At 32.1% G+C, this 12,422-nt stretch overlaps 2 protein-coding genes across 2 annotated transcripts in view; one reads left to right on the forward strand and one right to left on the reverse strand.

Moving 5' to 3' along the window:
- The window catches only part of LOC126968893 (uncharacterized), a 269,048-nt gene that overhangs the window by 94,711 nt on the left and 161,915 nt on the right, over window positions 1-12,422 (forward strand). The gene's annotated exons all lie outside the window — the stretch shown is intronic.
- On the reverse strand, window positions 457-10,036 carry LOC126969178 (uncharacterized). Its single transcript, XM_050814497.1, has 15 exons — window positions 9,978-10,036; window positions 9,856-9,904; window positions 8,780-8,830; window positions 8,039-8,098; window positions 7,470-7,529; window positions 7,321-7,380; window positions 7,172-7,231; window positions 7,023-7,082; window positions 6,874-6,933; window positions 6,725-6,784; window positions 6,243-6,302; window positions 4,835-4,879; window positions 2,668-2,730; window positions 2,058-2,087; window positions 457-464 (listed from the first exon to the last, which is right to left on the reverse strand). The coding sequence occupies exons 1-15, from the start codon at window positions 10,020-10,022 to the stop codon at window positions 457-459; spliced, it is 771 nt and encodes a 256-aa protein (XP_050670454.1). The 5' UTR covers window positions 10,023-10,036.

Consider the following 12,422-nt stretch of genomic DNA (forward strand, 5'->3'; position numbering starts at 1 on the left):
ACGGGTTGCACTTTTGAATATTTTGTAATGGGTACGGATTTATTTCGCATGAATTGCTTTATGTATCAGTATAAAAGTACTAGCAATTTATGTGTGAAATGGAATATTCATTTATTTCGCTATCGTACACAAAAATTAAAATTATATTACAAAAAATATTTAAAACTTCAGAACTATTACAATTATTTTACATTAAAAAGTTTATCTCTCAGAAAAATCAACATTCATACATAATTTCAACAACTATCTCACGAATTTTCGATCAGGTCACGTGTCCTGACGTGAGTTTAACATTTTATACCCTTCCCGAGAAAAAAAGCTCAACGCCGTTAAAGAAGTTTTCACTTCAAAATCGTTTGCGGTTAAAAAAGTTTTCATAAAAATTCAGAAAATAACATATAAGTGTTAGCAAAATTATCTATGTTTAAATATTGCTCGGCTAGAAGATAGAAAGTTCTAGCAACCTAAATAACATGCAATTAACACTCAAAGCTTTACATGCGTCCACAGAGCATACCAGTACTAAATCAAGAAAAAAAAATGGGTGTGTACTTATGTATCCACGCAAGATATACTTCTTTGGCCTAACGAAACAAAAATCATTAAAATAATTTATTCCTCGTGCTATTCAGCGAACAATTTTGTAAAAATCTTGCAAAGATGGCTTTGACAAATAAATATTTTATAATGAATACGGCTGTATGGGCTTCAACCCTTTGCCTGTCCTAATAGTGGACGAAGAAACCAAAACAAAAATAACGAATGACGCAAACGTCAGAAATCATTAGGAACCAACTTCAACCTGTTGTTTTTGGGTTACAGTGATGCGCGCGCATTTTAAAATTTCACTCTCATAATTTTTTCATAACGCGCTTAAAGAAGTATAACTTTAAAAATACTATTATAATTAAATTTATTAAGTATTATTTCATTATATAACTGTTTTTTTTTATTAGTTTATAAGCTCAAATTAGTTATTATTTTATATATTATTTCTAAGGCGACGTCACCAAATGGTACAACGAATGATCATGCTGAGTTGTGACATATAGTCACTGACCTGTATAAATGCCACTGGACAGGTGGTCCATATGTTTGACAGTAAGTTTTTGTGCCTATTTGAAATGCCACTCGCGAGCGTCCAGAAAACTAATTTCGACGTATAATACAAATGGCTGCGAGAGAAACGTACAATACTCTGAAGTATTTTTGCGTTCTTCTGAATTAATTTCCGTCGTTTTCCGTGTTATTTAAACTTCCTTCAACGTAATAAAGTACACATTTTTTTTTGTAAAGAGTTTTCCTATTTTTTCCTAATATTTGTTTAGCTGTGGTTGTCATCACTAGTTTTAGTACCGCAGACTCTCGTTACATTGCCAACAGCGCCAAAATGGCGAATATATCAAACAGACACAAAAGCACTTTGACAGCCGCCAGTCTAGTGGTAAATAGTAGAGGTCAGTGCGTATAGTAAATATAGATTTTGTTTCTCTTTAAATTTTTAAGTTTTATTTTTTTCTATTTTTATGAAAATTTACTTATTATTAAATGTATTTTTTTTTTGTATTTACATAAAGGTTTTTATATGTTACAAATAAACATTTTTCCTTCTATCTTCTTTAAATATATTTTTTATCTCTTTTTGACTTTTGTTTCTGAGGATGCAGTATTTTAATTGGCATCTAAACGAATCTTGACGTCATCAACTTAGAAAACATAAACGGCTTCTATGACTTATTATTTTTAGTTGAGGATTTTCCATAGTTAAGAACATATTAACGTATATACCACAGGACAATTCAATAATGCATGACCAATTTTGATTTGTCAATGTATTAATTGCGTTAGCTTGTTTAATATTAAAAATACAAAGGAGCTAAACAAGCGTGGCTGACTGTTTACGACTTGTCATCAAAATCGGTTACAGCAACAATAGATTACCTTTTCTATCTTGCTGTATCTACGTGAGAGATTTTCTTCTCTCTCGCATCTTGTAAATCTTGTTAGACATACTCGTCATCATTATTTTAAAATCATTTTTAAATAAGTAATCTTACCTGCTTGTAGAGGCCTTGAATCGTTTGCAGCTGGAAAAAAAATATATGCTCTTAAATTGTGATACAATTAAGACAAATAAAAAATTAGTTAACCTTTTAAAGTGATAACCCTCACTTCTGAGATAATTACACAAATATTTTTTTTTTGTTATTTACGATAACAACGAGATGAGATGACGAAAGAGAGTTGAACAAAGCATACAAGAATTTATCAACGATACGTCACTCGAACGGTTGGCTCAGTTGGAAGAGCGGTCGCACGGAACGCGAGATCGAGTCGCGGGTTCGAGTCCCGCAACGTTCATAAAATTTTGTTTTCAAATTTTATTTGAGTGACAAATTAATTAAGCTTAGATCATTTATACGGCTAGATAGACAGTGTGACAGCTGAGAAAATGTCGAAAAGAATTTAGGTTGACTGTTAACCTCTATTTGGAGCAATGCACGCACACTAACACAAAGTGTCATACAAATCGCGAGTAAAAGACGTAGCTTGCCACGCGTACTAAAGAAATAAAGCTGGCCTGTTTTCATCGGTTGTCTAGCAGCAAGAGACTCTATCTAGACGTACAAATTATCTAAGAAATTAAATATAATATTATCATCTGACCTTTTCCGCTTAAACGTTCATTGTAGTTGTCAATTACTTCTTCACATTTCTTCGTCTTTTTAACTGCCAACAAGTGAACATAAATTAGTTCAAAAATAAGTATTATAAAGTTTAAAAGTTTATAAAAATAATAAAACCGTAGTTCGGTTTCTAGGCTAATGTTAGTGACTTATGACTATTAATGTTTATGTCGATATTAACAAAATGCTTTTTAATATAAATATTTAACTAGCAAAATATTATAATTAGGTTTATATTTAATAAAAAGCAAAGAACTTCAACGTTTTTTTTTTATTTAAATAAATGAGAAATAGCGCTGCTTGTATTTTATTTATTAAAATAAGGGACTAGACGAGCAGAATGTTCAGCTGATGGTAATTGATACGCCCTACCCATTACAATGCAGTGCCGCTCAGGATTCTTGGAAAACCCAAAAAATCAGAGCGGCACAGCAATTATGCTCGTCACCTAGAGACATAAGATGTTTAGTCTTAGCCCTTCAGAACGAAACGCAGTGATGTTTACACATTACAGCTTCATTGTATGAAGCACACCAATTTCAGAATCGCCACGTTGTTGTTGATAAAAAATGCATAATAAATAATGCCTTCGTATGTCCCGCTACTGCTGGAGTATACGCTGTCTATGAACAAGTGTTTAGAAGAAGTTATAGAATTTATCAACTATTATAATATTATATTCATAATTTCGATAACAACATCGAATTTTACGAGAGTCATAAAATTCTATAGAAAACTACCGGCGTAAGGATATCTCGACCTTATGTTATTTAGTTAGTTTATAAAGGTCTTTATTTACCATAAGCTTAAAATCTAATACAATGGATACTGTACATAATCACTTAAAGACAATTATTTTTCATAGACTAATTACGTCTTTCTAAAATATTTACATATAAAACAATATAATCTTAATAAACAAGATAATACCTACCTATTTAGGTAGGTATTAAAATACAAAAACATCTCGCTGACTTTATGGTCATACCAGTTTTAGATTATTATACCTACTTAATTTATTTTTTAAGAAGGTATAACTATATTATTTTGCAATATAAGTATTATTGTGACATAATACTAGATCTACTAATCATGGAGAAAACAATAAGGTAGTAATACAGTCATTATCAAATTGTAGCATTGCATCAATGCGTAAGGTAACGGATTACAATACCTACAGGCTGCGAGCCTGCGACACCAAGCTAGTTGAAACCGGTATTATGTGACGTTATCCATACTCGAGGAAATAGTGATGTGAGAGGCGATATCGATTATACCTGCCAGGGTATCGTAAGTTATTTAAGCGGGTTTTACCAATTGAGGAAATTAAGGGATTCTTATGAGTCGGATTTTTAAAAAGATAGAATTTCTTTGATATCCTAAATATGAAGTCTTTGATTAATGGAATTTTTTTATTAAATTGTAATTTTTTCAGGTTAGTTAGAAACACGGTATTATATGAAATTTTAATGGCTTTATTCTCTATTGATTGAATTTTATCGTAATTACTATTGCAACCGACCTCAACCTTATGACTCTCACACTAAGGTCGAATTTGACATAATTTGCTGTTTTATAAACAACATGCATAAACTTGTGTTTCATGTCTATTATTTTTGACACAGTTCGACATCACTCGAGATTAATCCTTACGCGTATGTAAAGAGGCGTAAATTTTTCATTGATTCATTCAAGCGATAAAACGCGTAGAGTCTTATTGGTTATTAGTAATAGAGTCGAAGTTATTGGTACCTAATAAAATTTGAAAAACAAAATTTTATTTTTCAAATTTTATTTGTGTATTAATCCTAGATGTGAGGGTTATATATATATAAAACATAACAAATTATTGGTACCTAGTCGTAGATTACTGACTACTTAAACGCGTAATAAATTATACTGAAATATTTACCGAATGCAGAAAAAAAAGTCCTGACACGTAACAGTAATATGAAGTTTGATATTTTCACTACTTATAAAGCCTTGCTTCTTTCTGGGAATAAAAACCGGCGCTTATAGAGTCTATAAAAAAGCCACGCACCAATACAATAAAATGAATAACAGCGATTCTTAGTATTAATTAATAGGATTTATGGTAGAATTGCTATCTAATTTTATCATTATTTTGTTAAATAAAAACTTCGTACCATCACTGTAGTCACAGTCACTATAATAGTCGTCGTGAGAGGTAGCTGTGAAAAAATCGAAGAAAAACTACATTTATTATTTGAAATCTGTGTAAAAAATATATCAGTGGCAAAAACACTGCGCGATTTGCGATTTGTTCATATCGAAATAATAAATTGACATTAAAACGTAGCAAGAAAAGTTGCAATACTATTATTTATTAAATATTATTAATTTACATTATATGAAACTCTCGTGCGCAGGTTCGATGACTTCCAGCCTCTCGAACAAGCCGGATTCCGAAAAGGCTTTAGAACCATAGACCACGCTGTGGCAGTTTATACAGAAGACGGAGGAGTACTTAGCGTTCGTGGACTATGAGAAAGGTTTTGATTCGATGGAGATCTGGGCGATGCTTCAGTCTCTTCAGAGGTTCCACATTGATTATCGATATATCGAGGCGTTGAAGTGTTTGTATGGAAACGCCACCATGTCAGTCCGTCTTCAGGATCAGTTCTCGAAACCTATAACCAGCGGGGAGTCAGATAAGGCGTTGTCGTATCGCCGAAGCTGTTCACCGCTACAATAGATGATGTCTTGGAGCTTCTGGCCTGGGACGGGCTGGGCATCAATATAAATGGCTAATATATCATTCACCTTCGATTTTCAGACGATATCGTAATCATAGCTGAGACCATGGATCATTTAAGCCATTAGGTCGATAGCCTCAATAAGGCTTCCCAAAATAAGGCGTCTCAAAATGAACATGGACAAGACTAAGATCATGTTTAATGTCCATGTCGCATCTATTCCCATAACAGTTGGGAACTGTACCCTCAAAATTCACGACGAGTACGTCTACCTTGGATAAATATTCCAGTAGGTTCAATTTCGGGAAAGAGGTCACTCGTCGAATCCAAGTCGGTTGGGCAACGTTCGGGAAACTCCGTAAAATCTTCTCGTCCAGATTTAAGTGTCTGAAGACGAAGGTTTTATTTTAGTTTGTGTTCCCAGTGATGACATACGGAACGCAGACGTGGACGCTAACGTCATAACTAACATGTGGAGCGTCATGGTCGCTCAGAGGGAAATCGATCGAATCAGAAATGAGGAGATCCATAGGAAAACCAAAGTCACCGACGTTGCGCAGATGGTTGCGAAACTGAAGTGGCAGTGGGCAGGGGACTCGACGGACAGATGGCCGTCGGGACACTAAAGTCCTCGAATGGCGACTACGTACCGGAAGACGTGGTGTTGTTAGGCCCTCCACAAGATGGATCGACCGGTCAAGATCGCCGGAATAGGTTGGATGAAGGCAGCGCTGGACCGATCGTCGGCGATCTTTGGGGAGGCCTTTGTCCAGCAGTGGACGTCTTCTGGCTGATATGATGATGATGAGGATGATTTGAAATTAATTGAAAAAAGTACCTTCATCGCTTGTATCGGTTAAAACTTTGGCTTTTGCTTTGAATAAGGTTTTGAACTTATCTGTAAAAATAAATAAAAATATTATAAATGAAACGGTGATAATAAAACGGTAATAAAAATGTATTTATGTGTAAAAAAAATTTTGGTTTAGTAAAATGAATTAATTATTCATTTATATTTAAAGCAAAATCAATGGTGACTGTAATGTTACGTACATATAGTAAAAGTATTAGATTAAATTTATAATAAAAATCCGAAAGTTATATTAGAATATTGAATTATCTTTCCAAGTATTTTTTTAATATTATATAAGAAGTTGCCGGCAACGCTCTTGTGATTCCTCTGGTGTTGCAAGAGAATGTGGGCGGCGGTGATCACTTAACACCAGGTGACCCGTACGCTAGTTTGTCCTCCTATACCATAAAAAAAGAAGTGTACGCCTTAATATAATTCAGATGTTATAAATATAATTTAAAAAATACCTCTGTCAATATCATCCGATACATCTGCTCCTTTTCCTTTAAAAACAGTTTTGTACTGATCTGTAAACATGAGGTTATTTTAAATATTATTTAAGAAGTGTATGCCTAAGTATAGTTTACATGTGGTTTGAAATGTAATTTAAAAATACCTCTATCAATATAATCCGATACATCTGCGCCTTTTGCTTTAAAAACAGTTTTGTACTGATCTGTAAACATAAAGTATATTTAATATTATTTAAGAAGTATAGGCCTAAGTATAGTTTACATGTGGTTTGAAATATAATTTAAAAAATACCTCTATCAATATCATCCGATACATCTGCGCCTTTTGCTTTAAAAACAGTTTTGTACTGATCTGTAAACATAAAGTATATTTAATATTATTTAAGAAGTATAGGCCTAAGTATAGTTTACATGTGGTTTGAAATATAATTTAAAAAATACCTCTATCAATATCATCCGATACATCTGCGCCTTTTGCTTTAAAAACAGTTTTGTACTGATCTGTAAACATAAAGTATATTTAATATTATTTAAGAAGTATAGGCCTAAGTATAGTTTACATGTGGTTTGAAATATAATTTCAAAAATACCTCTATCAATATCATCCGATACATCTGCGCCTTTTGCTTTGAAAGCAGTTTTGTACTGATCTGTAAACATAAAGTATATTTAATATTATTTAAGAAGTATACGCCTAAGTATAGTTTACATGTGGTTTGAAATATAATTTAAAAAATACCTCTATCAATATCATCCGATACATCTGCGGCTTTTGCTTTAAAAATAGTTTTGTACTGATCTGTAAACATGAAGTATTTTAATATTATTTTAGAAGTGTACGCCGAAGTATAATTAAAAAATACCTATAACAATATCATCCGTTACATCTGCGGCATTTGCTTTGAAGACACTTTTGTACAAATCTTTACTAAAAAAGAAATGATAAGGCTGTTCCAACATTATTCAGCAAAAAATTTCAATATTTTGTTTATTATTTTAACTGTACCTTTATTAGCGCCACACGATATTTTCACGATCTTTCACTTTGAAGACGCTTTTGTACTTATTTGTTAGATAAAAGTCAAAATATTTTAAAATAATTTTTAGTATTATTTAAAATTGCATTTGTTACTTATTATTGTACCACCTACATCCGAAGCTTTCGATTAAAAGACACATATATACTTATCTGTTTAATGAAGATAAATAATCTCAAAGTTTTATTAGGATTTTTAGTATTCTTTGGGAATAAGATTACCAATTTTTATCTCAAAATGAGGCTTATTTGAAAATAAATAAATAAAGTACCTCTGTCGATACCACCCGATACATCCGCGGCTCTAGCTTTGAAGACGCTTTTGTATTTATCTGTTAAAAAAGGTCATAGCTATAATTCAAAGTATGGGGTACTTTCAATATGTACAGGCATAATTTTAAATTAATATAAATTTTAACATCTGCGTCTTTTGCTTACTAGAAACTTTTGTATTTATCGGTGTAAAAGTTCATAGCTATAAGTTAAAGTATGTGGTACTTTCAATATGTATGTACAGGCATAATTTTGAATTAAACATAAAATTCGGCTTGATACGCGGTTTCCCTTTAAAGACAATTTTTTATTTTTCAGTTAAAAAAAAGGTCATAGCTATAAGTCAAAGTATGGGGTACTTTCACAATATGTATAGGCATTACTTTGAATTAGATATTAATAGTACCATCTGCGTCTTCACTTGGAAGACACTTTTTTATTATCGGTTAAAAAAGTTCATAGTTATGAGTCAAAGTATGGGGTACTTTCACAATATGTATAGGCATAATTTTTGTACTTATCTATAAGAAATGGCACATTAATGGGTAGTTTTTGAATTATTTTGTAAAAACATAACTTTCCAACACCACTACTAAAATTTTAATGGTGGTGCTCATTCTATTTATTATTTATATTAAACAATAGGCTATATAAAAAAAATAACATTTCTAGCAAAAGTATCAACAAGCAGGTCACATCTCGATGCTTCTGAAATTTATTATAACAAAAGTGTGTACTACCTTCTTCACTTACTATACCGGCTTTTGCATTGCCAACACTTTTGTGGTTCCCTGTACAAGAAAACAAAAAGATTACATTTAGCGATTTAAATAGGAATCTTTTTATTATTACTGTCAGCAATATTATTCTGATTAGTATAATATTAAGTTGTACTATATTTATTATTTTAACCATATTATGTATACTTCGTTTCGTATCTTTTGACAGGTCCTTGTAGTGACAGTGACAACCCATCGCATATCCCCACCAATGATTTTCAACGACAATTCGTCGTAGGTGGGCCATACGCTTGAGTGTTGAGACTCAGTTGGGTGCACGATCTCGTAGAGAGCAGACATTATACGAAATAAGCTGTAAAAGTCGAACCAGTCACTTTCATTTCCCCTGTCTTACAATTCGACGTTTTTTGTCGATATACCATTACCTCCATAATTTTGCATCAAATTTAATGATTCAAACACGATTTTAAAGCTTATGCTTTTTATGATGAATAAAAATATGTAAAGATACAAGTATAATCTGTAGACATGCATTACATACAAAGACGATTTTAGGATGCACTATCGGATCTTTTAGCGATTTGATAGATTTTATAAGTGATCTTTAATTGCATGCGAGGAGAATTATAATAATTATTACTATGCAAGAAAACTGATATAACTAATGGTCACCTAGTATTAATATAATCTTCTTGTTGTTTATGATAAGAAAAGGCTGAATTAAATTTTAAATTAATAATATTATCGTTTGTAAATAGTATATAGATACCTATATATACCTACTATCTTCGCTATTAACTCGATATCTTAAAAACCTATACGGCCTTACAAATAAAATTGGCATAAACTTATAAGTAAGCATAAACCAAGAATATGTAAAATGCTTACAAATAGACATTTTGCTTACGAATGGTTTCATGCAGCATTTCATTAGGAAAACTTCAGAATTATCATTGTATTGACAGTGTTGTCAACGATATTGTAAACATTTTGCATTTTCTTTGTTTATCATCAGTTATAACTTTATACCAAGTTTATTTGTAAGGCCGTTAATCTTTAATCCATGATAGACTTACCCCCTCTCCATGCTCGAGATTTTATGACATTTTCTCTTGTTAATGTGACCTAAAATATGTATTAATGATAAACATATATTATATAATATACAAATCTGTATTATACAAACAATATTATATACCAAAGTAAGTAATAAATATACGCTATACAGCCTCCTCAAATACATGTTGCAAATAGAGATTTGGCCATACAAATAGAATTAAACAAATCCCATTATAACTTTTAATTAATTCAGACGAAAGGAAAATTAAATTGACCGTTCTTAAAATTATAATATTTAATTACTCACATGCAAAAGTCAGAATATAGTCCCAGACATTTATATTACAAAATCTTTTATTTTTAATATATTTACCTATACTTACCACTAAAATATTCTGATGTGGGCTACGTGGGTAAAGTCTATTTGATAATAATTTATGTAAATTATATACTTTTATGACATTAAATTTGTTGACATTATACATAGGTACTAAATGAATCATTTTATTATTCACGTTTTATATTATAATATCTTTAAATTTAAATTTTATTAATGATAAAATTGTGAAATCCTACATGTTTCAGTATAACATTAGTTGTGTTGATACTTAGACAACTCTATAACATATTTTGCATGTCAATTGACGAAACATCTTAGATTAAACAATTAGATTAAAAATATTATGTAAACATCTTAAGTTCAATGTTTCCTGCTAATAAAATTTCATTTCACAGCGACGCTTTTTTTGCTGTGTAACTGTTATGTACAAGTATTATTCTATTTGGACGCCGTAGCTAGTGAACATCCTCTGTCTCAAAGTGACAATTGTTCAATCAAGAATCCTAGGCGGCACTACATTGTAATCGGCAGGGCGTACAGGGACGAATTTGGCGGCAACCGGGCAACCGGGGCCTCCGCAAATGAGGGTCCTCACAATAGACACTTCGGAATAACATCATTTTCAAATTCAGACACGTAAATAAATCAAATCATTATAAATCAAAACCAAAATCTACTGAAAATGCATGTAAGACATGCAACTCACTGAGTGGCTTTTCACTATTTTCGCAATTATAGTCAATATTTACACTCTTCCAGTCACGTATCGTCGTAAAATCTTGTATGCTTTGCTTGTATCTTTAACTCTCAGGTTATGGCTTCATCTACAGGATCTACTTTACAGTTATTAGATAACCTGCTCAACCCCAATATTTGAATAGTAGGAAGTTGACTTGAGATGTCGCTTATGCAAATCTTAACAATTTGTTACGTATTTAAAGTGATAACTCTCACTTTTGGGATTAATGCAGAAATAAAATTTGAAAACAACATTTTTTCATTTATTTCATAAAAGGCATAAAAAGGCATAAAAGGCATTTATTTTCTCAAAATTGATTCCTTTAGAATTCTTTTTGATGTCATTTCTTATACTACTAGATACTACTACCGCTTCGGAAACAAATGGCGCTCTGAGAGAGAAGAAGCGGCGCAAGAAACTCTCCCAGCATTCTTTTTTTATGCGCTCTTTTCAATAAAAATATACAATATTGTACAGTCGCTATAAAATAATCACAATCTAGTCCCAGGCTGTCCGATCATTTAGATATTGAGCAGTGGAGTAATAGGATTTACGACAGAGCCATTTTTTATAAAACATTTAAATTTATTTATAGATAATGCCTGAACAGTGGCTGGGACTTTATTGTAGAAGTGTATACATTTACCCTTAAAGCTATTATGTATCTTGTGATGCCTACTAGAATTAGTTACAAGCAATCCCTTATTTCTAGTGTTATAATAATGAAAATCACTATTAAGAGCAAAAAGGTGACGATTTTTGTGAACATATATTAAATTTTCATAAATGTACTGACAATAAACAGTCATAATATTTATTTCTTTAAATTTTTCTTTGAGAGACTGTCTATAACCACGCTGATATATAGCACGAACAGCTCTCTTTTGCAGTGCAAACACTATATCAATGTCAGCAGCATGACCCCATAGTAATATACCGTACGTCATGATGCTGTGAAAATAACTAAAGTACACTAATCTAACGGTCGCAACATTTGTGTACTCTCTAATCTTTCTAACTGCATATGCCGCAGAGCTGAGTCTATCTGCTAGATGGGTAATATGTGGACCCCACTGAAGCTTTTTATCTAACGTGATACCCAAGAAGACTGTCCACAAGTTCCAATATCTGGTCATTTATAAGTACGTTGGCTGTACGTACCTCCGCTGTGTTTGGTGTAATGAACCGTAAACACTTTGTTTTTTACTGTTTAAGTGCAGATTATTCGTCTCAAACCAACGCACTATCTTTGAGAGTGCATTGCTTACCTCGTCATCAATATCCGCACGTCGCTTCACTTTAAAAATAAGTGAAGTATCATCAGCAAACAATACAATCTCATGGCTATCATCTACCACAAACGGTAGATCGTTAATATATATAAGAAACAAGAAAGGACCGAGAATAGAACCCTGTGGAACACCTATTCCCACAGGTTTACCCGAAGACCGTTTGCCATTTACATCGACTATCTGAACTCTTTCGCTTAAATATGATTTCAACAG

Source organism: Leptidea sinapis, chromosome 17, assembly GCF_905404315.1.
Source record: "Leptidea sinapis chromosome 17, ilLepSina1.1, whole genome shotgun sequence".
In the NCBI taxonomy this organism is placed as follows: Eukaryota; Metazoa; Arthropoda; class Insecta; order Lepidoptera; family Pieridae; genus Leptidea; species Leptidea sinapis.

What these genes read in the sequence shown, in the direction of transcription:
- LOC126969178 (XM_050814497.1), bottom strand. Translation starts at nt 10,022, where the DNA reads ATGTATTTGAGGAGGCTGTATAGCGTATATTTATTACTTACTTTG. An exon ending in CGGTATAGTAAGTGAAGAAG is followed by an intron (nt 8,099 to 8,779) that starts GTAGTACACACT and finishes CTTTTTTAACAG; the next exon opens with ATAAATACAAAAGCGTCTTC. An exon ending in TGACTGTGACTACAGTGATG is followed by an intron (nt 2,731 to 4,834) that starts GTACGAAGTTTT and finishes ACTTGTTGGCAG; the next exon opens with TTAAAAAGACGAAGAAATGT.